Genomic DNA, 26,725 nt, shown 5'->3' with positions numbered 1-26,725 from the left:
AGTCAAGTCTACTTTGTCCATCTGTTGTAATGTTTTATGTTTGGCCTGCCACATGGACTTCCTCTTCTTAGCTTAATTCATTTAACTAACATATTTACCAAGAAATGTTAATGCAATATGCAAAAATATTTATGGGTGTGGGTATAATCAAAGGGAATAGACCACTGGTGGGATTCAGCCAGTTTGCACCACTTTGGGACAACTGGTTGTTAATTTTCTGAGCAGTTTGGTGAACTGAAATCATTAGGGCAGAGAACCGGTTGTTAAATTATTCGAATTCCACCACTGGAGTAGACTCTGCGAGATAGTAAGTACCAGTGGTGGGTTTCAAAATTTTTTAGAACCTCTTCTGTAGGTGTGGCCTGCTTTGTGGGAGTGACTTGCTGGCCATGTGACTGGGTGGGAGTGGCTTGCCAGCCATGTGATCGAATGGGAATGGCTTGGTGCTTAGCAACCAAAATGATGACTCAGAAACTCTGGCATTTGAAGTCTTAAGCTGTCAAGTTACAAGACCCTTGCACCCCTAACCCTTTAGAAAAAAAAACCCAGGGAGTGTTCAAACTTGACAGCTTTAAGACTTGTGGACTTCAACTCCCAGAATTCCTCCTCTCACTTTTCTTCTTGATGATGTGCGGACGGGCAGTGGGAGGGAGCTGGAACCGGTTGTAAATGGCACTGTAGATTTATGGGACCTCTTCTATAGAAGAGATTAGAACTGGCAGGAACCCACCCCTGGTAAGTACCTAGACATATTTAAAATTAAGAGCAGCACTTATTTTTCTATCACTCCACATCCAGAAGAAGTTATTGAAGAGTTTGATAGTGAATAAAAATATAAATAATTTAAGAAATAGAAAACATTGATAATAAAAGCTATGGTACTTGAAAAAAAGTCTGGACGAGGAATATTAAAAAGTAGTTATCCCAAAATAAGGAATATTGGAAAGTAATAAGTATCTCTTTATTCAGATAACAACAATTAAGATACCCGATATATTCCTATGTTCCAGTCAACCAATCAGGATTAATGTTTCATATATTTATTGACCATCCCCTATAGAACTGATCATATTCTGTGCCCACTGTGCATTATCAATTTGTACTGATCTATTTTATTTTACGTGGGTTGTTGACCCCTGGTCTTCATCTCTCCAATAGCTGAATGTTTAACAAGCCATGGCGGCCTGTGCATGGAGATACAGTGGTACCTTGGTACTTAACTGCTTTGAAACTCATAAATTTGGTACTCAATGCATTTTGACATGAAAGATTTGTCCTGGTACTCATTGTTTGTTGGTTCTCAATGCACAAGCTAAACCTTGTCAGTGTCAGCTGCCTTGTGGCTCACTACATTATTCCTTATGGTAAACATGTGTTTGGTAATTGTTTTTTGGTACTCATTGCACCTCCCAGAAGCAATTACCATATTTTTTGGAGTATAAGACGGACCTTTTTCCCTCAAAAAAGAGGCTGAAAATCTGGGTGCATCTTATACACTGAATACAGCATTTTTTTGCCTCCTGAAACTTCACCCCTTCATCAAAATGGTCATGCATAGCCTTTAGGAAGCTTTCAGAGTGGTCCTGGGGGCTGGGGAGGGCAGAAATGAGCAAAAATGGGCCATTTTTGCTCAATTTCCTCCCCAGCCCCCAAGAGCACTCTACAAGCCTCCTAAAGGATATTAAAAAGGGGGGGCATTTTTGGGAGGTCTGCAGAGTGCAAAAACCTTTTTTAAATATTGCCTATACAAAATCTTGGTGCGCCTTATACTCCGGTGCATCTTATACTCTGAAAAATACGGTAATTATGAGTAACAAGGTACCACTATAATGAGAAATTATAGTCTGTTTAAAACTAGAAACAGACATGACAAGTCCCTGACATATAATACAATACAATACAATAGCAAAGTTGGAAGGGACCTTGGAGGTCTTCTAGTCCAACCCCCTGCCTAGGCAGGAAACCCTATACCGTTTCAGACAAATGGCTATCCAACATCTTCTTAAAGACTTCCAGTGTTGGGGCATTCACAACTTCTGGAAGCAAGCTGTTCCGCTGATTAATTGTTCTGTCAGGTACTTTCTCCTCAGTTCTAAGTTGCTTCTCTCCTTGATTAATTTCTACCCATTGCTTCTTGTTCTACCCTCAGGTGCCTTGGAGAATAGTTTGACTCCCTCTTCTTTGTGGCAACCCCTGAGATATTGGAACACTGCTATCATATCTCCCTAGTCCTTCTTTTCATTAACTAAACATACCCAGTTCCTGCAACCGTTCTTCTTATGTTTTAGTCTCCAGTCCCCTAATCATCTTTGTTGCTCTTCTCTGCACTCTTTCTAGAGTCTCCACATCTTTTCCACATCTGACCAAAACTGAATGCAGTATTCCAAGTGTGGACTTACCAAGGCATTATAAAGTGGTATTAACACTTCACATGATCTTGATTCTATCCCTCTGTTTATGCAGCCTAGAACTATGTTGGCTTTTTGGCAGCTGCTGCACACTGCTGGCTCATATTTAAATGGTTGTCCATTAGGACTCCAAGATCCCTCTCACAGTTACTACTATTGAGCAAGGTACCACTATACTGTACCTGTGCATTTCGTTTTTGTACCTGTGCATTTTGTTTTTTAAAAATGAAATGCACATAGAAAAGAAGAGCAAGGATATTAGGAATGGCTTGATTATTTTTTTGCTTGTTCTGTGCTGGTCTGTGATCATAATAACGATTCTTTGCTTGTTCACATAGATAGAACTACGGTTTCTCTAACATTTGAGCTGGGCTGCCACCTTTGTTATATCATTTCTAATCTCATATGTACCAAGCAGCAAAGATGGCCTGCTATTATCCAATAAATGGTGGTGTATTGTTTTTTGCTGTCTCAAGAAATAACATATGTATGCATTTCTTAACCACTTAAAATTGATTTTGTTTTAGAGTCACAATAAACATTTGGATAAAGTACATGTAGTCCTTGGAAAGAAATCCTGTGATTTGGATTCACTTATTTCTGCTTTAGCTTATGCCTACTATCTTGAAAAGGTAAATATTTTGTATGTCATTATGTTTTTGTAATTCCATTATCATATAAATATTAATCATTTACCATATATATAGCAAAACTGATTTAATGATCGTGAACAAATAGCAAGGCTATTTGTTTTAATCTCTGATGTTTGTCTAATAACTATAGCTCAGGTATCCAAAACATATTTTACTTATAAAATTTGTCTAAATTTAGAATTTTATTTTGACTATCCCATATAATTTTCTTTATATTTTTATACTTAAAATATTTGTTGCATGGAGATTTGTCTTGCTTACCTACACATATCCACTAAGTAAAGCTGCATAGTTTTTGGTGGATACAGGAAAGTCCCCCCCCTCCTTCCATAACTATACAACTGAAAAGAATTGCTCTGTTAAAACTGATCTCCAAGGACTGGCACCAAGGTTTGTTTGTTTAATAAATCATGTTAAAAATAAACCATAATTTACCATGATATATCTATTCTGTGCATTTATAGTAAATTTTATCTGTTGATGTACTTTATTGTTGAAGAAAAAAAACTTCAGTTACTTTAGATTGATACATTCTATCAGACATGAACACGGGGTACTTTAATATTCATATATCATAATAACTCTACACTGTTTTTAATCATGAATATGCTTGCATAATATCTATTCCATGTTATCTATTTCTGGGCTGGAAAAAATGTCAACTATAAAGTTGCAGTGAAAAATTTCCTAAGGAATCAAACTTTTTTTTTATAGAAGTGCAAACTTGATCCAGGGTGTAGTGTCAGTTCATAATGAAATTGTTATCCTCACTATTGGAGTGCTTTCTAATTTCCAGGAATTTTCTTGATGTAGGTCAGTTCATCTAACATCATATGTTTGCCAGTATTGAATATATCAAGAAGAGAAATCTGCTACCACCCAGAAACTAGATTTATTTTGGAGGAGCTGAATATCCCAGAGACTCTCCACATCTTCCGTGACGAAATCAATTTATATCAACTGAACAGCGAAGGAAAGTTGCTTCTTACGCTAGTGAACAGCAGTACATTGACAAGGTATCATCTCGAATTCCTTATTCATGGTTATTATTACTAGCAAACTCTGCTTAAACAGATTCATGTACATCTCAAAGATGCTTTTTCAAACAACCTGGATGTATGACCTGGATGACGGAAAATCTCCATAGACAGTTTCATGTATAGCTTTTTCTAGAAATCTTCTTTCCTGGCAGTTTATCTTATGCTTGGATAAATTACTTGTACTTTATTTTGAAGCTTTTGCATCACGCAATGACACTGATATTCATAAAGTTTTATAGTATTAAAAGGATAATGAAATGTTAGGGAACACAACACTCACAACAATCATTTACCACATACATTTAGGCAGTTCATGTTTGGAGTTGAAGATAATTTACTCAAGCCTTGTTCACTTATCTCTATCTGTAGAGTCCTGCCTCTGTTTAAGGAATATATTAGAATATATCTTTTAGTGATGTGTGACATTTCAGTTGGAATTAGGTGTGCAAGCTATGTTAAATGCCAGGTTCATAAAAATGGCATCAGCAAAAGGAGAAGAGTAGTAACACTGAGATTAACTGTAGAAGTAGAGTTCAATATTTTTATTTCCTTCTGTAGGTTTTGGGGGAAAAAACCTTATCTGGACCTGGAATCTCCTTTAAGTGAACATATCCTCTGGTTTTTACTAAGTTTTCACACAAAAAGTGTATTAATTTATATCAGGATATTCTTGGTGTAGACAGGATTTTGCCTGATCTTCCACACTTTTTCCCTCTCACTTTTTCCATGGGGGGGGTACCCATCCTTTCTGTGCTCTACTATCTCAGTTCTGAAATTCATTCTTTCAAATCTATATTACTAGAAAAGAGGGAAGACTGCTTCTAGAAGGGGAGAGGAATTTCATCACAAGCAATTCTTGTGCTGCAGTTTATTTTATATATGAGTAATGAATATATGTTCTTCAAGTGCTGCAAACTAAAACTCCCAACAATCCCACCCAAATGACAGGTGGTGAAAAATGCTTGAAGTTGTAGTTCATAAACTTGGCAGAACAAGTAGGACTGGACTGGAGTAATCTTGGAAAATTTTGGAGAATCTTACCTTTCCATAGCAAAATGCTAGTGTAAACATGTCCTTGGAATACCATAGAGAAAGTGTGTGAGAGTGAGATTTCTTATGAAACACATGTGTTCTAATGTCTGCACAGATCCTAGTTGCAAGATGTATTTATGTGCCATCATTAGCATTCAGGGGTTGATTCTGTGTAAAGCAGAAATTCAAAACACCCTTCAAAAATTCCCCCCCTCTCAGCAATATCACATAGGTTATAATTGTTAGAGTCTTAACAGAGCTGCTTTTCATCAGTGTAAAGATTTCTCAACAGAAAAAAACAGATTTTATCCAACAAGAGTTCTGTATGCTTAAGTCATTCTTATCACAGAATGGCTGGGGAATGTTGTTAGCACATACAATATTATAAATATGGAAGCAGCGAAATAAATTTATGGTGTTCTTTCTGTGCTGTTGGCTACCATTGGTTTCATATGCCCAAGTGATAATATAAAGCCATAATGGCGAACCTATAGCATGCGTGCCCAAAGTGGCACACGGAGCCATATCGCCTGGCATGCACTGTGTTGCCGGTTCCTCTTCTGGGTTTCAAGTGTGCATGCGCACACAACAATGAGCTGGCCTTCATGTCTGCGGCAGTGCCGGAAACTGGAAGAGCTGGTCTTACATTTTCGGCCATGAGCATGGCCGCTGGCCAGCTGACCATCGCGCGCGCATGTGCACCAGTAACCGGAAGACTAGGTGGCTCGCTGGAAACTGGAAGTTCATTTTACGGCATGCTCATGCCCGCTGGCAACTCCTCTTCTAGGTTCTGGTGAATGCTCCCTTTTTGGCACTTGGTGCTGAAAATGTTTGCCATCACTGATATAAAGGAATTATTAATATATCACAGTAGATTCATTTCTTATTTAAAAGCAATATTACTTAACTATATTTAGATTAAATCTCCATCTGATAAAAAGCATCCACAAAAGAGACCGAAAACAAGATGAAGCAATGACATCAAGCAAATATTGCGGGCCCAACTGGCAAAGGAAAGCTCAAGACCATATAGGTTGGAAACATGCAGAAAAGGCCTTCATCTTGCAGTGGATAGACAATGGTTAGAATATGACGATGATGATAAGATTAAATCCAATGTTATATTAAGAACCAGTTTGGTGTAGCAGTTAAAATACCAGACTAGAAACTGGAAAACCATGAGTTCTGCACAAATGAAATACATAAATGAAATAATGAACAATATATGCAAATGAAATAATGAGCGACATTTAACATTTCTCTTTTTATAGTGAAGATAAAATTTTAGAATCAGCTGTTGTCAAAGTCATCATCCCCAAAGAGCAAAATGAGTTGCTAGAATCTGCTTCCTGTCTTGTAGCAAAAGAGCTCCTCCGAAAGGCTCCAGAATTAATCACTCAGCAACTGGCTCATCTTCTCAGAGGTAAGAGATTGGTCTTCATATTAAATACTGAAAAGTTTAATGGAGTGTTTCTGGATCTACTCATGCAGTGAGACTGATCCATTCTTTGGTTAACAATCCTTTTGAAAACCACAGGAAGCTGCAAGAAACAAACAGAGTGAGAAGAGTTTGTTACATATTATGCGGAATATTAAAAGTAGGCATGGCTGGGATGTTTGTTGCATTGTTAGATACCAGTGTTATGTGAAGGCAGCCTCATGAAAGAACCAAAGTATATCTCATAAAACTCTATTTTTGATATATGTGGGATTAAGGAATAATGCCATAAGAGGTGTCATGTAGATTGTCCTATAATCTACGACCACAGTCGGAAGCAGAATTTTCATTGGTAAGCAAGGCAGTTGTTAATTGCCCAATTGTATGATCTTTGGGCTGTGGTTGTTAAGCAAATCACTGCAGTTGTTAAGTGAATCATACCATTATTAAGCAAATCCAGTTCCCCCCCCATTGAGTTTGCTTGATGGGAGCTGGCTGGGAAAATCAAAAGTGGTGATCACATAACTCATAAATACATGCCAGTTGCCAAGTGCCTGGATTTTTGATCACATGACCATAGAAATGCTGCAATGACTGTAAGTGCAAAGACTTTTTTCAGTGCTGTTGTAACAAATTGGTTGTAAGTCGAGAACAATATGCATTATGCCTTTGAATAGATATAATGTCTAAATACATCTGCCATTCCATTTTGACAACTTGTGGTGATGCAGAATTTTTTTAATATGTAGAGTCATACCATTGTACTTCAATTAACCATTGAAATGTTATAGAAGGCTATGTTAGCTTTCTTCTTTTATGGATTAAATAATCAAAATATTTTTGAAGGTTGAAATAACCAAAGTTAGGAGTTTGGTGAAACAATCCAATTTTGGAAGGATGATGTAAACTGTTACCCATTCACTCTTCTCCGCCCAAGATTACAAATTAAAAATTTCCTCCATGCTGGACTTCCTGGGCGGGACCTTGCTGATGGTAGCAGCTTAATAGAGCTGCTCCCAAGTTCCTGGTTGCGTTATCTGTCTAGACATCTGACAGGTACCTTATCCTTCAGGCAAAGAAGGGAAGGAGAGAGATCCAGCTGGCAAAGTGCCTTTTTGATCTTTGCAGCTTTTATGTCTGCAAAGAGAGGGGGGCCAGCCGAGGCTGAATCATCTCCGTGCCAGAATCTACAGCTGTTCTTTTTACAGCCCAAAGTAAGATCCTCCCACTTAGAAACAATATTTGAACTATTTGATTTTAATACAAGCAGAATCCGTACCTGAGAACTTCATTTGCTTATTTAAATCCTAGCTTCATTTTTTTTACAAGATCTTCCTTCGTTATTTGGCTACTTAAAAAAGCTTTAAAATGGCGACTGTGAATTCTCCGTAACAACGCTCACCTTCTTAATCTTCTTGCAAAGAACAGCTATAAAACTTCAAAGGAAGGGAGTAACTCATCACTCTGCCTTATAGCCGGCCAGCAGACTTTTATTAATTAGTTTCACTTCTACAAGATTTTACAAGACCTTTTTTTAATTAACTTTGCTAATATATATTTCTAATATAGAGAAGTCTAAAATGACGTTGAATATGCTGAGCTGTTTCATTACAATGCTTTTTTTGGAAACCTTCTGAAAAGTCCTATGGAGCTAATAAAGGGGTGATTTAATACCTCTCTTCGTAGCTGCAGAGCGGGCCAGTAGAGTTTGATTAATTGCTTGAAGATAAAACTTGGAATGGCCTCAAAACTAGGTTCTGGACTGAAACCCCCCCTAGAGGTACATCTCCAATACCTGGCACAAAGCCGCAGCTTCCACCCTCTATGCCCCCTACTGGAGACTTGCTAACGAAAGAACTTTTTTTGGAAACTTTTAGAGTTTTTAAAGAGGAGATAAAAGAGGAGATAAAAGAACTTAAGGCGGACTTGTATGATAAAATTGATACTAGGATTGATAAAATGAAAGATGATATGCTGGGACTTGTAACTGTACTGACAGAACATGTTTCTGGAATTGAAGATAATCAAGAGGATCTTAACAAAGCTAATACCAATTTGACATCCAAAACTGAGGTGATGCAACAAAAAATTGAAAATGCTGAAAAACAAATTATTATGATACAGTACAGGCAGATGGAGCTGGCATTAAGAGTAAGGGGGTCACGTGAGGATAAACAGGAGAACTTGAAACAGATTCTTTCAGAAGCTTTTGATTGTCTGGTGGGAAGACCGGGGTCTAACTTTGACTGGCAGATCGATAAAGCTTATCGCGTTAATTCTTGGGTGGCAAAACAGAAGCAACTTCCCCGAGATGTAGTTATATATTTCACTACAAGAGAGCTCAGAAACATGATACTACAAGAGTCCCTATAACACTAGGCTCCAATTGGGGGGCCAGGATTTGACTGTTCTGAAAGAAATACCACCTCAAATGCTAAGAGCCAGGAGAGACTATGCTTTTTAGTGGAAGAACTCAGAAACCGTCAGATACAGTACAGATGGGACACACCTTTTGGTATTATATTTACATTTGACAGGCAAAGATATCGTATCACCATTTTATTTTGTTCACTTATTGTTTGTCTCTTGTTATTGCACCCCCTTCCCTCATGATTGTAAGCCGCCCTGAGTCCCCTCAGGGAGAAGGGCGGCCTATAAATCTTAATAAAATGTCTTAATAAAAAAAATGTCTCAACTCTGTATGGAAAGTTCGAGATTTTATCACAATATTTTGAAGGCGGGACACCCTGCACTATCTGGATCCGGAGAAAGACCACAAGAAGGACAAGACAGACAGCAAACCACACAACTACCAGACAAGATGTACCATCTCCCCTCCCTAGAAGGGCAAGGTGTTATGGAACAAAGACCTAGCCGTATGACTACCAGACAAATGGAAAAACAAGCTAAAAGGCAACAACCTCAACAATCACCGGCCATCGATCAAGGAGTTATAGCAACAAGCTCAGAAGCCGTGGGAGGAGCTAGGCCAAAGGTTAAACAGGCCATGCAGGAGTCTCTAAAAAAGCTTCAGGTAACCAAAGATGACAACTAAGTTTCTAACATGGAACGTCAATGGATTGAATTCTCCACAGAAGAGAAAGAAAATATTTCACTATCTTAAACAGTTTAAAAATTATATAATATGTTTGCAAGAAACTCATATCAAATCAACTGACCAAAAATATTTGATTAACCCAAAACTTGGTCAACATTTTGTAGCTTCTGCTATGGAAAAGAAAAATGGTATAGTTGTATACTTAAGAAAAGACATCAAAGCTGAATTAATTGAAGCAGATCCCTTTAGAAGATATATCGCGTTAGATCTAATCTTAGAAGGGAAAAAGACATTACTTTTGGGAATTTACGCTCCTAATCAACAGCAAGATGGATTCTATAGAAATCTTCATGCTAAATTAGTACAGTGGGATTATAGGTCTTGCATACTATTGGGCGATTGGAATGGTGTGATAGTCACTAAAAGAGATAAGAAGATTTCTCGCCCAAATACTCATTTAACTAATGATAGAATATTGAATATTGAGGGACACGATCTGGTATATGGTTGGCATGCCTACCTGTTATTCAACAAAAAATTGGACAAGAATTTTAAAAAGTCATATTTTAAGAAATGCGGGTCTGGAAAAAATACCAATATAAATTAAATGACAAGATACCCATGTGGGCAATTCCTAGACACGTAATTGAAAATATGAATATAGCACAAAAACAGGATAGAATTACCTACAGACAGCTTCTCATTTTGGAAAGGGGGGTACTACAACTAAAATCTTTAAAGGTATTAAAAGAGGAGAAGGTAGTTCAAACATGGTTCCAGTATGGGCAATTACAGGCCAGGTGGAAAATAGATCAAAAAATTGGTTTTATCCAAATTGAGGATAATCTGTTTAACAAATAAGAGATCAAAGCTTAATGCATATAAAGAGGATATATAATGTACTAATACAGATGGATTCAGAAACAGAATTAGTTAAAGATTGTATGATAAAGTGGGCTCAAAATATTGAAGAACCAATAATGCTGGATACATGGGAAAGAATCTGGGTAAGAAATGTGAAATTTACACAAGCTCAAAACCTAAGAGAAAATTTTTATAAGATGTTCTATAGATGGCATTTAAATCCTAAAAAGCTGGCTTCTATGTATCCGAATTTACAGCCTAAATGTTGGCGATGTGGTTCTCTCGATGCTACATATTTTCATATATGGTGGACCTGCCAAAAGGTTAAGGCATTTTGGATAAAAATATGGTGGATTATGCAAAATATTTTTAAAAGAAGGATAAAATTTACTCCTCAGTTATTTCTACTAGGTATAAGTACTGATTTTACAGTGGTAGAGACTAACTTGATTCTGCATTTAATAACGGCAGCAAGACTGTTGGTGGTGCAATACTGGAAGAAGGAAGACTTGCCTACAACTCAAGAATGGACATTGAAAGTTACAAATTTAGCCAAGATGGCTAAAATATCAGCATATCTTAAAGATCATTCAAATGAGAGATATAAATGAGACTGGAAAAAATGGATTGACTATATACAAAACAAATATGGGACTAAGAAATTCCAGATAGCCTATGCTTAAGATCAGGAATGATTTAAACTGTTCAAAGTTAGCGTAGCAAGAAGAAGCTAAGATCAATGTAGAGATGTTATTAACCCTTTTTTTTCTTTATTTATTTTTTCTCAATATATTTTAGACTGTGTTTGCTAAAAATCTATACCGTGTACGGGCTCTGGGAAGTCGGGGGGGGAGGGAGGTGGGGTGTTGGGGGGGAGGGTGGGGGGAGGGAGGGATATATACTAGGTTGGGTTAGATTTCAATGTAATGCGACTTCACATGTGTATTGTTTTTCTTTAATTTCTCTGTAAAAATAGGATAAGTTAAGTACATTGACATATAGTGGAAATACACCAAGGGGAGGAGGAGGGATAGAAGAAAGAGGGGGAGAGAGGGCAGGAGAGAGGATGGGAGGGAGGGTGAGAAGGAAGGGAGGGAGTGGATCGGGAGAGAGGAGTGGTAGAGGGGGAGGGGAAGTAGGGTAGAGGGGGATGATGGAGGGAGGATAGAAAGTTGGAGGGGGTGGAAGACAGAGGTGTACGGAGAGTGGAAGAGGTATATTGGGTTGCTATTTTGGGGGGTATTGTTGTCAAGAGGATTTGCTGCGATTATTGTTTAATGTTGTATGGCTCCGGCTATGTACAGTATATATGTGAGTGTATGAAAATAAAAAAATGGAAAATAAAAACCTTTCAAGAAAAAAAAAATCCTCCATGCTGTTTATGATATTATTGTCTATGAATAGTGTTCCCAATTCAGATAGAATTGGCAGAGAGATATCAACAAAATTGGCGTTTCTGCATAGTGATGATGTATGTGTCCAGCAGACATATAGATTGTATAACTGGAAAAAAATAAATCAATACATGAGGAAGATAAAGTTTGGTCATTTCTGTAACAAGTAAAATAGTAATTAGTTTTAGAAGCATAGAGAAGAATAAGTGAAAAATTAGCAAATGAAGGTGAATGTAGGTATTCCAGGATACTGTTGCAAGATCCAATGTGGGTCGGGTAGTGGGACCAGAGGTTTAGTCTTCCGAACTTTCAGGACTCGTGCTACAGCCCATCTTCAGGGAACTTTCTAACAAAATATGTGTTTTGGACTATTCTATGCATCGTATTTATGTGGTGCCTAATTGTGTGGGGGATTTTTATTTGAAAAACTTAGCTTTTAAAAAAGAAGTGTGAGAAGAAGATTACCGAAAAGCAAACACAGAAGGACTAAGAATATAATCATAATAATTGCTACAATTTTACCTGTCCCTGCAAATACTTTTTTGCTCTGGAAAATTAGAGCCACAGGAGGTAAAAGGGGAGCCAATGAATTGTTTAACATATTCTGGAAACTTTGCCTTAATTTTGAAAATATTTTGTTCAGGAGTTGCTAAATTTGATTTGTTACAGAGAATAGCATAATTACATTCACTGTATGATTACTATTGGGCTAAATTATTTTAGGAAATTGAACAAGCTGTGGTAGGGAAGAAGAGCAGTACTGAAGCTGCAGCAGATACAAGAAGCCATATAATCAAAAGACTGAACAGGGAAAATGGACATTCTTTCTCTGCCTACACAATTTACCTTCCCAAAAACAGATATATGAATCAGTATGATTCAGAATAATAAGCGCAGAAATGAGGCTTGCCTGCCATTAGCACAAACAATGCTGCAAACTAAGAAAATAATTCAATACAGTATTTGCAGAGATAATTATGAGAGGTAAGTTTCATATTTAAAACATTTTTAAAGCTCTGCTTTTCAGTGGCACTCTTGCCAATTCTCCATTCTACACAATAAATTAATTCTTCCCAGTAGATTTGAGCAAAACTGAGATTCACTGTACTTCAAGACAGACTCTGCTGTTACTTGAGCTCTGCTCCAGCTTTGGATTTATGCCAGAAGCAAACAATTAGAAAACCTGCCGGAGACCTGAACCTGTATCATCTTATTTCCCTAGAGGTAGCTTGTAGGGAACTCTTGCCAAACTCAAGACCCATTAAATTGCTGAATCATTACATTTTTGGCTGCAGCCAGCTGTCAAGGATATAATTTGGTAACTGATTGTCAAGTATCTTGAGCCATTGCATTCTCTTCTGTTTGTTTATATGAGGCCATAAAAGATGCCACAAGGTGCACAGATTCTAACATAAATAAAACAAATTTAAGTGAGGGAAATATTACAGTACAAATGAACTATAGAACAAAAACGACATCCAGTTGTTAAATAATATGAAATAAATTGTGTTATTTTTCTTAGCAGCTTGTATTGAATACATGTGTTTAAAATGTCTTTTTAAGGAGTTTGGGAAGACAACCTGCATCTTAAATTCTTTGAACTTTTTCTATATGGTTATTAAAAACCAAATGGTCATGTGAAAGATGGCTTGGAGAAGGATCTTCTCCAAGCAGGATTTTCAAGGGCAGACCCATGTAGAGTGTATTACAGTAATCCTCAATCATACCATGGAAGACGACCAGGGTATGAGTGACAGTGACGAAAATCTTCCAATCTAGGAACAGGCACAACTGACGCTACACAAAGCTGTGCAAAGCCTTCCCTGGCCTGACTGCTACATGCTCTTTGAACAGAGTTGAGTTGAGAAGAATTCCCAAGTTGCATAACAGGGCTACATGGGGCAGTGCAATGCCAAAGATGACATCATCCAAGGAACAGAAGCCCCCAAAATTGAGAGCCACTCAGTCTTGATCTTTTAAAAACAAAACAAAACAAAAACAAACCAGGAGAGGTTGATGTCTTTCAACTATTGCTTTTGGGGTTATATAAATTGCTTTAGGAAGTTAAACTTGGGTTAGTACAATTTGGTAGATGTGATCAAACAGGTTCGATCTACCTTTCCTGACATAAATATCTTTCTCTGAGCCCCTTTGAAGCAAAGGATTTGGGCTGGAAAGGGAGAGTGGCAAAAGGCAGCATTAAAGCAACCATTTGTCTGGTTAAGTCAGAGAGAAGTAGAACAAGGAAGTTTGGATGCTTCTTTGTGTTCCTCTCTGCTGCCTGATTGAACAGCAAATATCCACCCACAAAGTTACTAAGCTCAAGAATTTATGTCTCACCTTAACTGATATTCTAAACTGACTTGGCAAAAGCTGGTGTGCAATTGTTGCTCAATTCACTATCAATTACATAATTACATTGTGTTGACAAGCAATAAATTAAAATAAAATTAATTAAATCATGGTACCACCATGGCTGTATTGAAGCACAGTCTTTTTTATCTTCTATTTTATGTACAACTAACCTCACAAATAGGTGTACATATTTTTGCCACCTTTAATTCTAAAGTAATGAGCCTTGGTTGTTTTACATGGTAATTTGGATCTGAGAGTTTAAACTATTCGATATTATGTACCTTTTCTTTTTCCTTAGAACATTTCTAAGAACAGTATCCAGTAGAGGGATAATTTAGGCCTTCTGGTCTGTAAGCTAGTTGAAGCTTCTAAAGGAATTTTGGACATCAATCTGCATTCATAAACAATGAAAACTACAGCATCTCAGACTTCTTTATATTTGTAATCATTTAAGAGACCAGTTCAGAGGTGGGTTCCTACCGGTTCGCACTGGTTTGGCTGAACTGGTAGTGGTTTGGTGGGCTGGGTCACTGGAACAGGCAGCAACCCAGGCCTGCCATGTCCCCGAATTGGTTTTCCTGGTGGCGTCTATGGTGTCGCCATCTTGTTTTTTTGCTTCTGCGCATGCGCAGAGCAATTTTTATTGCACTGTGCATGCACAGGCATGCAGCACGGCCACGAGAAAACCAGCAGTAGTGACTGCCGGAACCCATCCCTGGACCAGTTGATATAAAATAAACCTTATTTATTACCACTATGCATCATTCAAAATTTGCGCAATATTGTAAATATTATAGACACAGCAAAACTAAAGTACTGCAACCAATTTAGTGTTCATCTATATTTTATAATTGTTTGGTAACCTCAGGAAGTACAATGGTGTTGATTGTGATTTTCTTTCCGGAGTACTTCCAATTTTCTGCAACCTGCTTCTAATGATTATGGAAATGCTTCAAACTGTGATTATTTCTTACAAGATATTCTCCAACTTGATGTCCTCCAAATTTGTTGAGGTAGTGAACTGTAGTCCCAAAATACTGGAGGGTGCTATAATTGAGACTTATAACCACAATTGAGCCCAGAATTTCTGTTGCTTAGTGAGACAGTTGTTAAGTGAACTTAGCAACTCCATTTTATGACTTTTCTTGCCACAGTCGTTAAGTGAATGACTGCAGTTGTTAAATTAGTAACATGGTTATTAAGTGAATCTGGGTTTTCCATTGACTTTGCTTGTCAGAAGTCACAAAAGGTAATTATATGATCCTGGGCAATCATTATAAATATGAGTCACTTGCCACATGTCTGAATTTTTATCAGGTGACCATGGGGATGTAGCAACGGTCATAAATGTGAAAAATTGTCATAGGTCACTTTTTTTCAGTTCTGTCATAAATGTGAACAGTCACTAAAACTGTTGTAAGTTGAGGACTACTTGTATAGCCTTCATATGTGCTCAATCATGTTGTACAATCCTGTCAAGAGAAAGGATACACGTCGAAACCAACAATACTGTACAAAAAATAATTTATAAACTATTTAAAGATTCAAAATGGCAAAAGTCCATATTTTTCTATAGCCAAGAACTATATCCATAATTGTGATCTGGTATTCCCTGAAAAATCAGACTAGACATGACATGGGTCATCTATACTGAGATTCTACTATTTTTACAAAAAAGTCATTGACAGAGGCAGTGCTATATTATTATAGTATTATATACATTATTAGTTTGTTGGGACTAGGTGGATAATGGATTGAAAAGAATTCAACATTAAAATTGCCTAAATATTGTTCTTGGCTATAGAAAAAGTATAGACTTTTGCCATTTTGAATCTTTAAATAGTTTATAAATTATTTTTTGTACAGTATTGTTGGTTTCTCCCTGTATGGAAAATAGCAGTTTTTTTGAACAGGGATGAGAGATGGTTAATTTTGGTTCTTCACTACAGAACTGATCATGCATGTAAACAATTCCTATTTTATTAATTTGTTTGTTAATTAATTAATTAATTAATTCATGATACACTAATGCACATTGTGTATCATGAAAGTATTAAAAGGATGTATTTTTTTCAAATATGAATAGAAATTAAACCACAGAAAAGTACATCTAGATGGTATGCAAAGTACAAAAGCTCTATCAAGTTAAAATAGTGAATGTAAATAGTGAATGATGAAAAAAGAGTCGCTTAAGTGAGATGAGCAGTATAGAAATGTAAATAAATAAATAAATAGAAAGAAAGAAAGAAAAAGAAAGAAAGAAAGAAAGAAAGAGAGAGAGAGAGAAAGAAAGAAAAAGAAAGAATGTTTTGTCAGGGAAATTGCCACCTGGAGATATGAAACTAGGTGTCTTAGGTAGCAAAATAGTCTGATCTGTCATAAATATTCTTATGGGTGAAAAGTCTGCCTTTTGTGATAGTATTGTAGAAAACCTGAAACAATTATTATGCAAAAGCTCTTTGCAGTTCAAAAGTTAATCCATTTAGAGACATTTTGGAGCTGAGCGGCCAACAAATTTAATAAATAAATAATACATAAATACAGGTATTTAACCTTCAAAAACATCCCTTGGCTTTTTAATGTCATCCATTAACATACGTTGCTGTATTCTTATTTGCACAAATTACTTTAATAACATTATACAGTAGATGGGGAAATTACGCTTTGGGAAAAACTTTTAGTTCACTTAGAAGAAAGGCTAATTATTAGGTAGCTTTAAGGCTTTTTTCCTTTATTTTTCAGCATAGCCCAGCACTGGTAGTATAATATTATCAAGCAATCCCTTTTAGGCATGTATGTATATATGTATGTATGTACGTATGTACATACATACATACATACATACGTACGTACGTACGTACGTATGTATGTATGTATGTATGTATGTATTTAGTGTCACAACCCCTGGTATGCCCAAATATTTACCTACTTCCCTGGCTCAGCTGATAAAGGAGGAGAACCTTGTGGTTTAGTGGTTAACACAACTACTTAATATGTAATTACAGCACAGGTTCAAATCCTAGTAAGGGTATGGCTAGCTGATGAGAGCTAAATAGCTTGAAATAGATCTATACTAGTTCCCTTTATTTATTTATTTATCAGCACAAATGCAACACACACACACACACACACATAACTATATTTTTAAATTAGGCAATAGTTTGTCTCATCACTTTACAAGCATCCCCATTATTGAGTATTGTATGCCCAGCAACAGCCTGTGCTGCGCTCTAATTGGTTGGGTCAAAGCACAGCCTGTGATTGGAGGTTGTATTGACAGTTAAAATGACAGTTGGTGCCTGAGGGTATAAATATCGTGACAGTTGTAACAGAATCGGAATCGCTGTCATCTATGTTTAATAAAGATCTTGTTCCTCACATCCATGGCTCCTGCGTCCTTCCCTCAAGTTACAACACCCATGATCATGTGATCAAAATTCAGATGCTTGGCAACTGACTCATATTTATGATGGTTCCATGGTTCTGTAATCATGTGATCCCTTTTTGCAATCTCTTGACAAGCAAAATCAATGGGGAAGCCAGATTCACCTAGCAACTGTGTTACTAGCTTAACAACTTCAGTGATTCACTTAACAACTGTGGCAAGAAAGGTGGTAAAATGGGGAAAAACTCACTTAACTCACTTAATAACAGAAATTTTGGTCTCAATTGTGGTGTTAAATCGAGGACTATATGTATTCCCTGGACTGTGGCTCCTAAGATACATTTTTCCAGATTAAAAGCAAAGGATGATTTATTTGTGGTAAGAAGATATTTGTAGGAACAGATATATTAAAAAGATACACATTGAATGTGAAGAAATGTGACAGAAACTACTAGGAATAATAATGAATGAAAAGAAAGGATATATAGCTTTAAAAAATAATTATTATTTACATTATTTAATAAGTAATAGTTGTCTTTTTTAAAATTTCTTTTAAAAAATGTCAGGGAGCATTCTATCAAAAGTCATGAATGAAGATGCCCTCAAGATTCCTGAAGAACAGGAAGAAGTTCTTTCATGTTTGGAGGAGAAATTTCCAGAACTTTCCTCCCGAAAAGACATTATCACCTTCCTTCAGGAGGCACAGCTGCATGCCGATGGTACAGCATTGCTTTAATTTTTCCCTTTATTCTTTATTGAGCTGTCTGATACTTTCTCATTAAATGTCTGCCGGACTCTTAACTTTACTGGATTAATGGGTAGTAATTGCTGGTTTAGTTCCTAGTCTGACTTTTGGCTATAATCTAAACAACATAAGTTATGAGATATGTCTCCATATATCTGGCTTATTTTATATTCAGTACCAGTCATTTTGAACCAAAAATTCTGAAAATGCTTAAACAGTATATATTCTTTTATTGCATCAAAGTGTTTCCATTATATATGGCCCAAAAAATAATAATTTAGGAGAATATCTGGACTTTGATATAGATGTAAATATACAGTAGATCATACACAGTAGATCATATATTTAATACATTGAAAGCCAGTTCTCAAGGTCCTGAAATGCAAACACAACACTCCATCATGGACTCCAGCTGCTACTGCAGCTCTCTCTGCAATGGGTTGTTATTTACTGAATGTCTTTACCAGGGGTGTCAAACCTGCACCCCTTGGGCCGGATGCATCATGCGCGGGGCACGCTCACCCCCATTTCAGCAAAGGGAGGAAAAGTTGTGATGTGATGATAATGTGTCATTGTAAGTTTGACACACCTCCTCTACATGAAAACATGTCTGAGTAAAAGATTAAACAATAAAAATGATCTGATTACATTGTAAATGTGAAGTTCTGTAAAGCTGCTGCCCCTCCTTCATTCCTTTATCATAATCCTTTTTTTACAGAAATTGTTCTTGACTAGAGAGGAATTATATTCCAACAGGTTCCTATTATGTTTGCATTGATAGATACTTTTGATCATCTAGTTTTATCTCAGATTGACCAAGTATAGATGTATCTTGTTGATATCAAAAGGATTTTTAATTATCATATTTTCTTGGAAGAAAAATAGAAACCTTCTCTTTTGTATATGTTTGTACACACACATACACATACACACTCACAATTTATACTTGACAAAAATTATTTTAAGCAAAACTGAATGGTTTTCTATCTGTTTCACAGAGCTGAGGATTGAGGAAGCTTTGGTCAAAGATCTCAAAGAGGTGTCAGATGGAGAAATAAAAGTAGCAGTTAGTACCATATATATAAATTTGGAGGTAAGGAAAAATCAAACTGGAGGCTTTCACCAGAAATTACCTGAAGAGTAATTCTTATATCTTTTTTTTATTGCTATATGGATTTTTAAAACTGTTAATGGATTTCTTTTGGCTTAATTTGTGATGTTAATATTCTAGAATAGGTTTTTTTTCCAGTTTGGACATTTGAAATATATTCTCAAACAATCCTCAAACAACACAAGGCCTGAATCATTGTATCTATGGTTGTCAAGACCATAGATTGCAGAAAGCCCCTTAAAGCCTGGTAAGTGCATTTCCTAATTAAACCAGTTCCTAAACATGTGCCTTCATTACCCAAAACCACTTATCAGAAAGTCCTTCTTTAATGTCTCTGTAGAAATTAGATAATGGTTTTGTGTGTTGTTACCCAAAGAAAAACCAGCTTTATCCAGTTTGGCTTAATTTGCCTAGGTTTGGGAAGTATTGCCATAGGGCAAGGGTGCCAAACTGGCAGCCTGCAGACTGGATGTGTCATGCGCAGACCAATGCACACCCCAGTTCTGCAAATGGGAAAAAATGTTGCAAAATGTCATGTGACAGCAAAGTGATGCTGTCAGTTTGACATTCATACCATAGGGAGTGACTTATGGCTGGGATTTATCATTTTATTAACATTTTCTCTGTTGTGTATGTCTACCTACACATAACAAAATAGTAATGGAAGAAGGGGACCCAATCCTAATCTTACAAATAGACATGGCTACATGTTTCTATGAAAGAAATCCCAGATAACCTTCTATCATCTCCAATTAAAGTTTTGAAAGTAATAAGGACCAGAAAAACTAATCCAGACTTTTCCGGGCTAACAGCATTGGCAAAACAAGGTTTTAATATTATAATACACTCATAATTTGTAGTCTCATAATCTGTCTCTCCATCCTTACCTGTGGTTGTCCAGGTTGAAGGATTATAGAAGTAGTGCAACTGCCATTATACAGAGACAATTCTTAAATTGTTGGGGGCATGTTCTACAGTGGTGGATTCAAAGATTTTTATTATCGGTTCTGTGGGCATGGTTTGGTGGATGTGGCTTGGTGGGCATGGCAGGGGAAAGATACTGTAAAATCTCCATTCCCTCCCCACTCCAGGGGAAGGTTACTGCACAATCCCCATTTCTTCCTGATCAGCTGGGACTCAGAAGGCAGATAATAGATGGGGGTGGGGCCAGTCAGAGGTGGTATTTACCAGTTCTCCAAACTACTCAATAGCAGTAGACTTATATACCGCTTCATAGGCCTTTCAGGCCTCTCTAAGCGGTTTACAGAGAGTCAGCATATTGCCCCCAACAATCTGGGTCCTCATTTTACCCACCTCGGAAGGATGGAAGGCTGAGTCAACCCTGAGCCAGTGAGATTTGAACCGCTGAACTGCTGATCTAGCAGTAGCCTGCAGTGCTGCATTTAACCACTGCGCCACCTTGGCTCTCAAAATTTCCACTACCAGTTCTCCCACAACTAAGCAGAGAAAGGTTATGGGTATCAATGAACCTTCTTTGTCAATGTAGCCATAATATAGTTGCTTAAAAATAATTGGAAATGTGGATTAAATATTATTTGAAAAAAAATAAAAAGATTATGTGTTCACCCAGATAATACACTATTTTCAGCTTTTCTAATTTTCCCATTAAATAAATGCATGATATCAGTGATTGATTATTCTTGCAAACATACTTATCATAATGGTATCTGCTACATGGTAAGAGATATGCACCACATACTGTGATTGGCATATTTATCTCCTAGGAATTTAAAATTATTTGTTAGTGGGCGTATTGCTAAACATTATAGATTGAACTGTAGCATTGATATCTGTCATTCTGCTTGGTTTTAAATATTTTTTTTGAGGGGGGGGCATTACAAAATATAAATTTGTCAAATATGTCTAATATTGATGGGATGTTTTGAAAAGTAGAAGTAAAAATTTCTGATGGAATATTGTTCTTGGATGCCACTGCAGAAAGACATAGATAATTGCTGCCAAGAAAACTGTATAACATAAAATTACCAGGAGTTGAGCTGGACATAAGGAGACTTACATTTTTCAGAGTTTCGATCACATGAGAGGTCTTGTATTAGATCATAGCTAGACAACCATTGGGTCATCTTTTCAGAGATAGATTAGATAGACATATCTAATATTTTGTATTATGCCCTAAATGTCTTATATCTTTTATGTCCTAAAATGTTTTATAAAACTTGCCAAATTTCAATTCCACAGGAGTCACGGGTTATGGATTTTGGATGAATTCTCTAAATTAGCGCATTTGAGGTACCTTGGTTCAAAAATTAGAGCCCTAGGATATGCCCTTTTTCCCAGTTAAAATCATTACAAAGTGTTTTAATAATTTCTAGATTGTACAAAGCCTTAAATACTACTTTACAGACTACGTTCAGGCTGATTATAAAAATTCAATTTCAATTTAGAAAACCCAACAAAAGTAAGGCACTCTTTAATATTTTAATAATGACACATGAAATAAATTCCAGACTTTATAAAAAATATATCTCCAGATACTTCTTACAAAGACATAGGATACGAAAAATAAATGATTTATGGAGCTCTAGGAATGTGACTTTTGCAGGCTACCTTATGTCTAAGGAACATTAAACATGAAGTTTTTGTTTAGCAAATAAATAACCATTCACTTCAATGGCTGCATAGTCTGGACTTCTGTGCATATTTTTGCAAAGATAAGGAGAGGCCATTAGGGATTTAATATAAAATAAATCGCCAAGGGGTCTTCTTGTAGTCCTAGTCTTTCTGCCACATGGTGTGTTACTAATGTGCATAAATGGGCTTAAATGAATGTGTTATCTGTACTACATTTGCAGTGTGTATATAGATATTATTTTAATTGCATTCTTTGTAAAAGAACATATATCATATTTTTGGATCTTCAAAATATTCTATACACAAACAGATTAAACTTATTTTCAAGTATCAGATAATTTCTGCCTATAGGTGATGTTTTGATGTATCTGTTGTACAGCAGGAAGTATACTTTGATTTTGTCCTGTCATATGTATTCCTAGTTAAGTAATCACCTTCTAAGAATAAATGGGCCAGTTAGAGATCCATTATCAAATACCTTCTGTTCACAAAGCTATCATTTAAACTTGTGTACCACTATGGAGGAGAGTAGGGGTGATATTGTTGATGCTCTAGGTCAAATTAAAACTCACATCTGTAATAATAAACACCACATCTGCATAGGCTTAAAAATGTGATGCCTTCTGAGACTGCTTCAAATTTAGATAATTACTAAAATGGACTTGAAACATTAATTTGTCTGTACACTAAAGTGATACTTCATTGTTTTGTCAATACACAGATAGCCAGGAGGTTAGCTACCTTAGAAGCTTACTAAGTGAAAATAATACAATTCTTGAACCTAGTCGTACTATAATAATAAACAATGTTTTATAGCTTAACATTTGTCTACTTATCTATATAATGGTTTATATAATAAAGCGTAGTTAAACAAACTTTGATTCTACATGATGCATGTTGTTAGGGTGGGTGGGAATTCTTTGGAAATCCATATAAAAAGATAAATCAGTACAGAAATTATTGGCATCTTTGGGAGGCCTATTTAACTTCCCCGGATTGCCTAACTGAAACACAGACCTTTTCATCAGTAAATGCACCATTAGTCCTTATGTATACTTGTAACCAAATTCATGGAAGCTATTGATAATAAAACTTTGCCTTTCGTAAATTCCCAGTTCTGGGACACTTCTGTCCTGCAATGCTTTCATCTTTAGGAACATACAGTCCTACTTAATTATTGGATCTTCTATAATGCCTGTGAATGTCAGATGCTGCCATTTATTAGTGGGCACAGAATTGGGCCTTGCTGTTAAAATTTTAATATATGGAGCTGTTGAAGTCTTGTCAACACCTAGGCCTTTTCCAGGGAACTGAAATTCTGTTCTGTTCTACTCTACTCTATTCCTTGAGACCTGATCTAATCACTTAATATTTATGGTCCAATATGCATGCTTGCTGAGATGATTTCAAATTTTAGTCCTCAGGTTTTTGGTTTTTTTTTTGGTTTAAGGGCTCAGTAGAAACTCACTTGTAGGGTTGCGTGAGCTCAGTGGCTAAGACACTGAGCTTGTCAATCAGAAAGGTCAGCATTTGAAGGTTTGAATCCCTAGTGCCACGTAACGGACTGAGCTCCCATTACTTATCCCAGCTTCTGCCAAGTAGCAGTTCGAAGGCATGTAAAAAGGCAAGTAGAAAGATAGGAACTACCTTTGGTGGGAAGGTAACAGTGTTCCATGCACCTTGTCCATGGGTGTTTAGTCATGCCGGCCACATGACCACAGAGACATCTTTGAACAGTTCTGGCTCTTCAGCTTTGAAACGGAGATGAGCACCGCACTCTGAAGTTGGGAATGACTAGCACATATGTGCGAGGGGAACCTTTACCTTTAGAAACTCACTAGAATGTTGTATTTTTATTTTATTTTTAAAATCACATTTGTCACCATTGTTGCTATTTCAGAATATTATGGCGTAATATCAAAACAAAACTTGATATAGCCATTTTAGCTATTGAGGGGAGACTACTTTCTTAATCATTCTTCATGGCAAAAGACATTTTCTATGGAACTTACAGTACAGTATATTCATTTATTGTGCTAAATCATTTTATATCATGAAACATCAGCTTAATGCTAAAATTCGTGCATCTCCGGTCTACTATTAGAAATGCAAAGACTAAACATGTTTCAAATAGCACTCTGTGCTGCCAACGATGTATCAACGCCCTATGCCATTACTCTTTTCTAAATGTGATAATAATGTGATCTGTTAACATAAAAAAAGTTTGATGCCACAAAGCAGCTGGAAATGGACAACTGAAATATGCATATATCTAACTCATATCATCAAATGCACAGTTTGATATATGTTGTTAAAAGCTTTTCATGTCTTTCTGTTCTTCTCAAGCAAAAATAGCAGCTTTTTAATGTAAATCGACAGGTTTTGTAACACCCATTTCTAACTGTGATATTTTGCTAGTTCCAAACACTGTTTGGTGAATAGGGATAGCAATGTTTAACCTAATATATTTTTGTGCTAGTAATGTCAGGATTTGTAGGATAGATGCTCATGAATAATTGCTACAGTATGTGAAGGCTAGCATTAAAGGTAAAGTTCCCCTTGCACATATGTGCTAGATGTTCCCAACTCTAGGAGGCACTGTTCATCTCCGTTTCAAAGCCAAAGAGCCAGCACTGTCCGAAGATGTCTCCATGATCATGTGGCCGGCATGACTAAACGCCGAAGGCACACGGAACACTGGCTAGCTTTAGTAACTCCCTATACACTTGATTCCATAATAGTTTTGCTGCTATTTTCTCTTGTTTGTCCTAAGTTTAAATGTGAAATTCTTCTTTAGGAGGAAAAGGAAAGTTGCATAAGGCTTTTGCAGTCTTATTTTTTTTTAATTAACACTTTCTTTGGCATGCCTTAAAGATCTAGCGGTAAACATGCACTCTGGTGTAACCCAAGTGCATTTTTTGTGAAGTGCAGTGTTGGACTGACAGGCAGGATTGCAAATCCCCTTGGGATACCTGAGAATCAAGGATATGTGCTACATAAGTGCAATATTCACCCTTGATTTCCTGCGTTTAATACTGATCTTAAGAGCTTTCTACTCAGATTCAGTGGCTTTTACTCAGGTTTCCTCTTATTGGATATTGCTTTGCAACAGTGCAAATGTATCTTTGTCAGTAGCTTAGTTCAGGATTGACTCAATCCTTAGAACCGGTTCAATATAGAGATCCCCTTTTATGCCTGCTGAATGTAATTTGTAATGAAAGATAACGAATTACAAACATAAATAAAATACATTATAAATGTATTAGCAGCATGTATTAGCCAGAATTATTCTCTCCCTCACTTCCTGTCCAGTTGTTCTATTACATCAGCAAATATTAAGGAGAAAATGTTGTGGACTAGCTTGTATATACAGAAAATGGCTAACATGGTAGCTATGGTCAATCACAAGTATTCAATTTATCAGCACACAAACTAGGGAAGAAATTACAAGTTGACACACCTAATAATATCAAGAGTATATACTCAACTTTGGATGTTCTGGCTTCTAAAACTGGTACTAAGGTTGCACCAGTATTATCACCAGAGACACATGTTTTAAATTCGGAACAACTTTACCTATAAGCATAGACTTTTATATTTTACCTTAAATCTGTCCCTCTTTTCATCTTTTATGAAACACATTCTTTCGTTGAAAATTAAAGTAACACTTCTATTTCAGTTAGTTTTATCGTAATATTCTAATGTAGAATTTAACTTCCTATATTTGCTGAAGAAGGGTATGAGCATTTTTTTAAAAAATAGCTAAATATTAATGTTGACCTTTTGTGAATTCATGTCTATACTTAGTATTTTTTTTTACATTAATAAGTTCCTTTGCAAGCTTTCTTTTTGTTTAAATCTGGAAAGTGCAATTATATTGACATATGGTGATAATGTGATAAATCTTAAGGGTTAGAGGTTGAAGGAACCATGGCTTGTCAATTAGCAATGTAAATGAAACATTCATTATCTAACATGCTGAGAAGTTGATGAAGTGTACAATAATTTGATCCCAAGTTTTTTCTGAAATAAATAGGGTATTATGAGGATCAAGGACAATGGTTTGGATTTCTTGTTATTTTTATTTTGATTCAATATATAGTAGCACATAGAAAATACATTTTGAAATCCTATTAAATTTCAATGTAGGAGAAAAATATTTAAGCATTTAGAAAATTATTCTATGCAATCATCTGTGTTTTTCTCAATCCAGTATAACCTGACTTAATGTAGCTGAATTATCTGTATTAAAAACTTAAGGTTGCATATTAAAAAGTTCAACAACACATGAAGAACTATTCCTAATTTTTGGATCCACTTTAGAAAAAGTTGCAAATAATCCCGGGATATCAAGTTAATTGTCCTTGTGTTACTGTGGTCATCACTATAACGGAGTCAATTTTTGTTATTTTCTATTATGGAAGTTGAAATCAACCTTTCAGGGTAATATTGGTGTTGGTGTTGAGACTGTTGGCATCAGTATGAATACAGTTAGCATCACCATTCTTGGGCACATGGAAGAATGATATATAATAAAAACATGGAGTTTTACAATAGCTGAAAAAGTAAATTTATTTTTTAATAATTTAATTAATTGTATTTATAAGTGAACATTTATTATCACTCATT

General features: G+C 36.2%; 1 protein-coding gene across 6 annotated transcripts in view; it reads left to right on the top strand.

The window, feature by feature from the left end:
* PRUNE2 (prune homolog 2 with BCH domain) overlaps positions 1–26,725 on the top strand; it is a 104,741-nt gene that overhangs the window by 20,497 nt on the left and 57,519 nt on the right. For all 6 annotated transcript variants that reach the window (XM_032214599.1, XM_032214601.1, XM_032214600.1 and 3 more), the window contains exons 2-6: positions 2,936–3,040; positions 3,875–4,077; positions 6,405–6,556; positions 18,194–18,346; positions 19,371–19,465. In XM_032214599.1, coding sequence (XP_032070490.1) covers positions 18,214–18,346; positions 19,371–19,465 — 228 coding nt within the window. In that variant the 5' untranslated portion in view covers positions 2,936–3,040; positions 3,875–4,077; positions 6,405–6,556; positions 18,194–18,213. The remainder of the gene's footprint in view (positions 1–2,935; positions 3,041–3,874; positions 4,078–6,404; positions 6,557–18,193; positions 18,347–19,370; positions 19,466–26,725) is intronic.

This window comes from Thamnophis elegans, chromosome 3 (genome assembly GCF_009769535.1).
Source record: "Thamnophis elegans isolate rThaEle1 chromosome 3, rThaEle1.pri, whole genome shotgun sequence".
In the NCBI taxonomy this organism is placed as follows: domain Eukaryota; kingdom Metazoa; phylum Chordata; class Lepidosauria; order Squamata; family Colubridae; genus Thamnophis; species Thamnophis elegans.
Note: the sequence above shows the minus strand (reverse complement) of the source record. Positions and strands in the feature narration are given on the sequence as shown.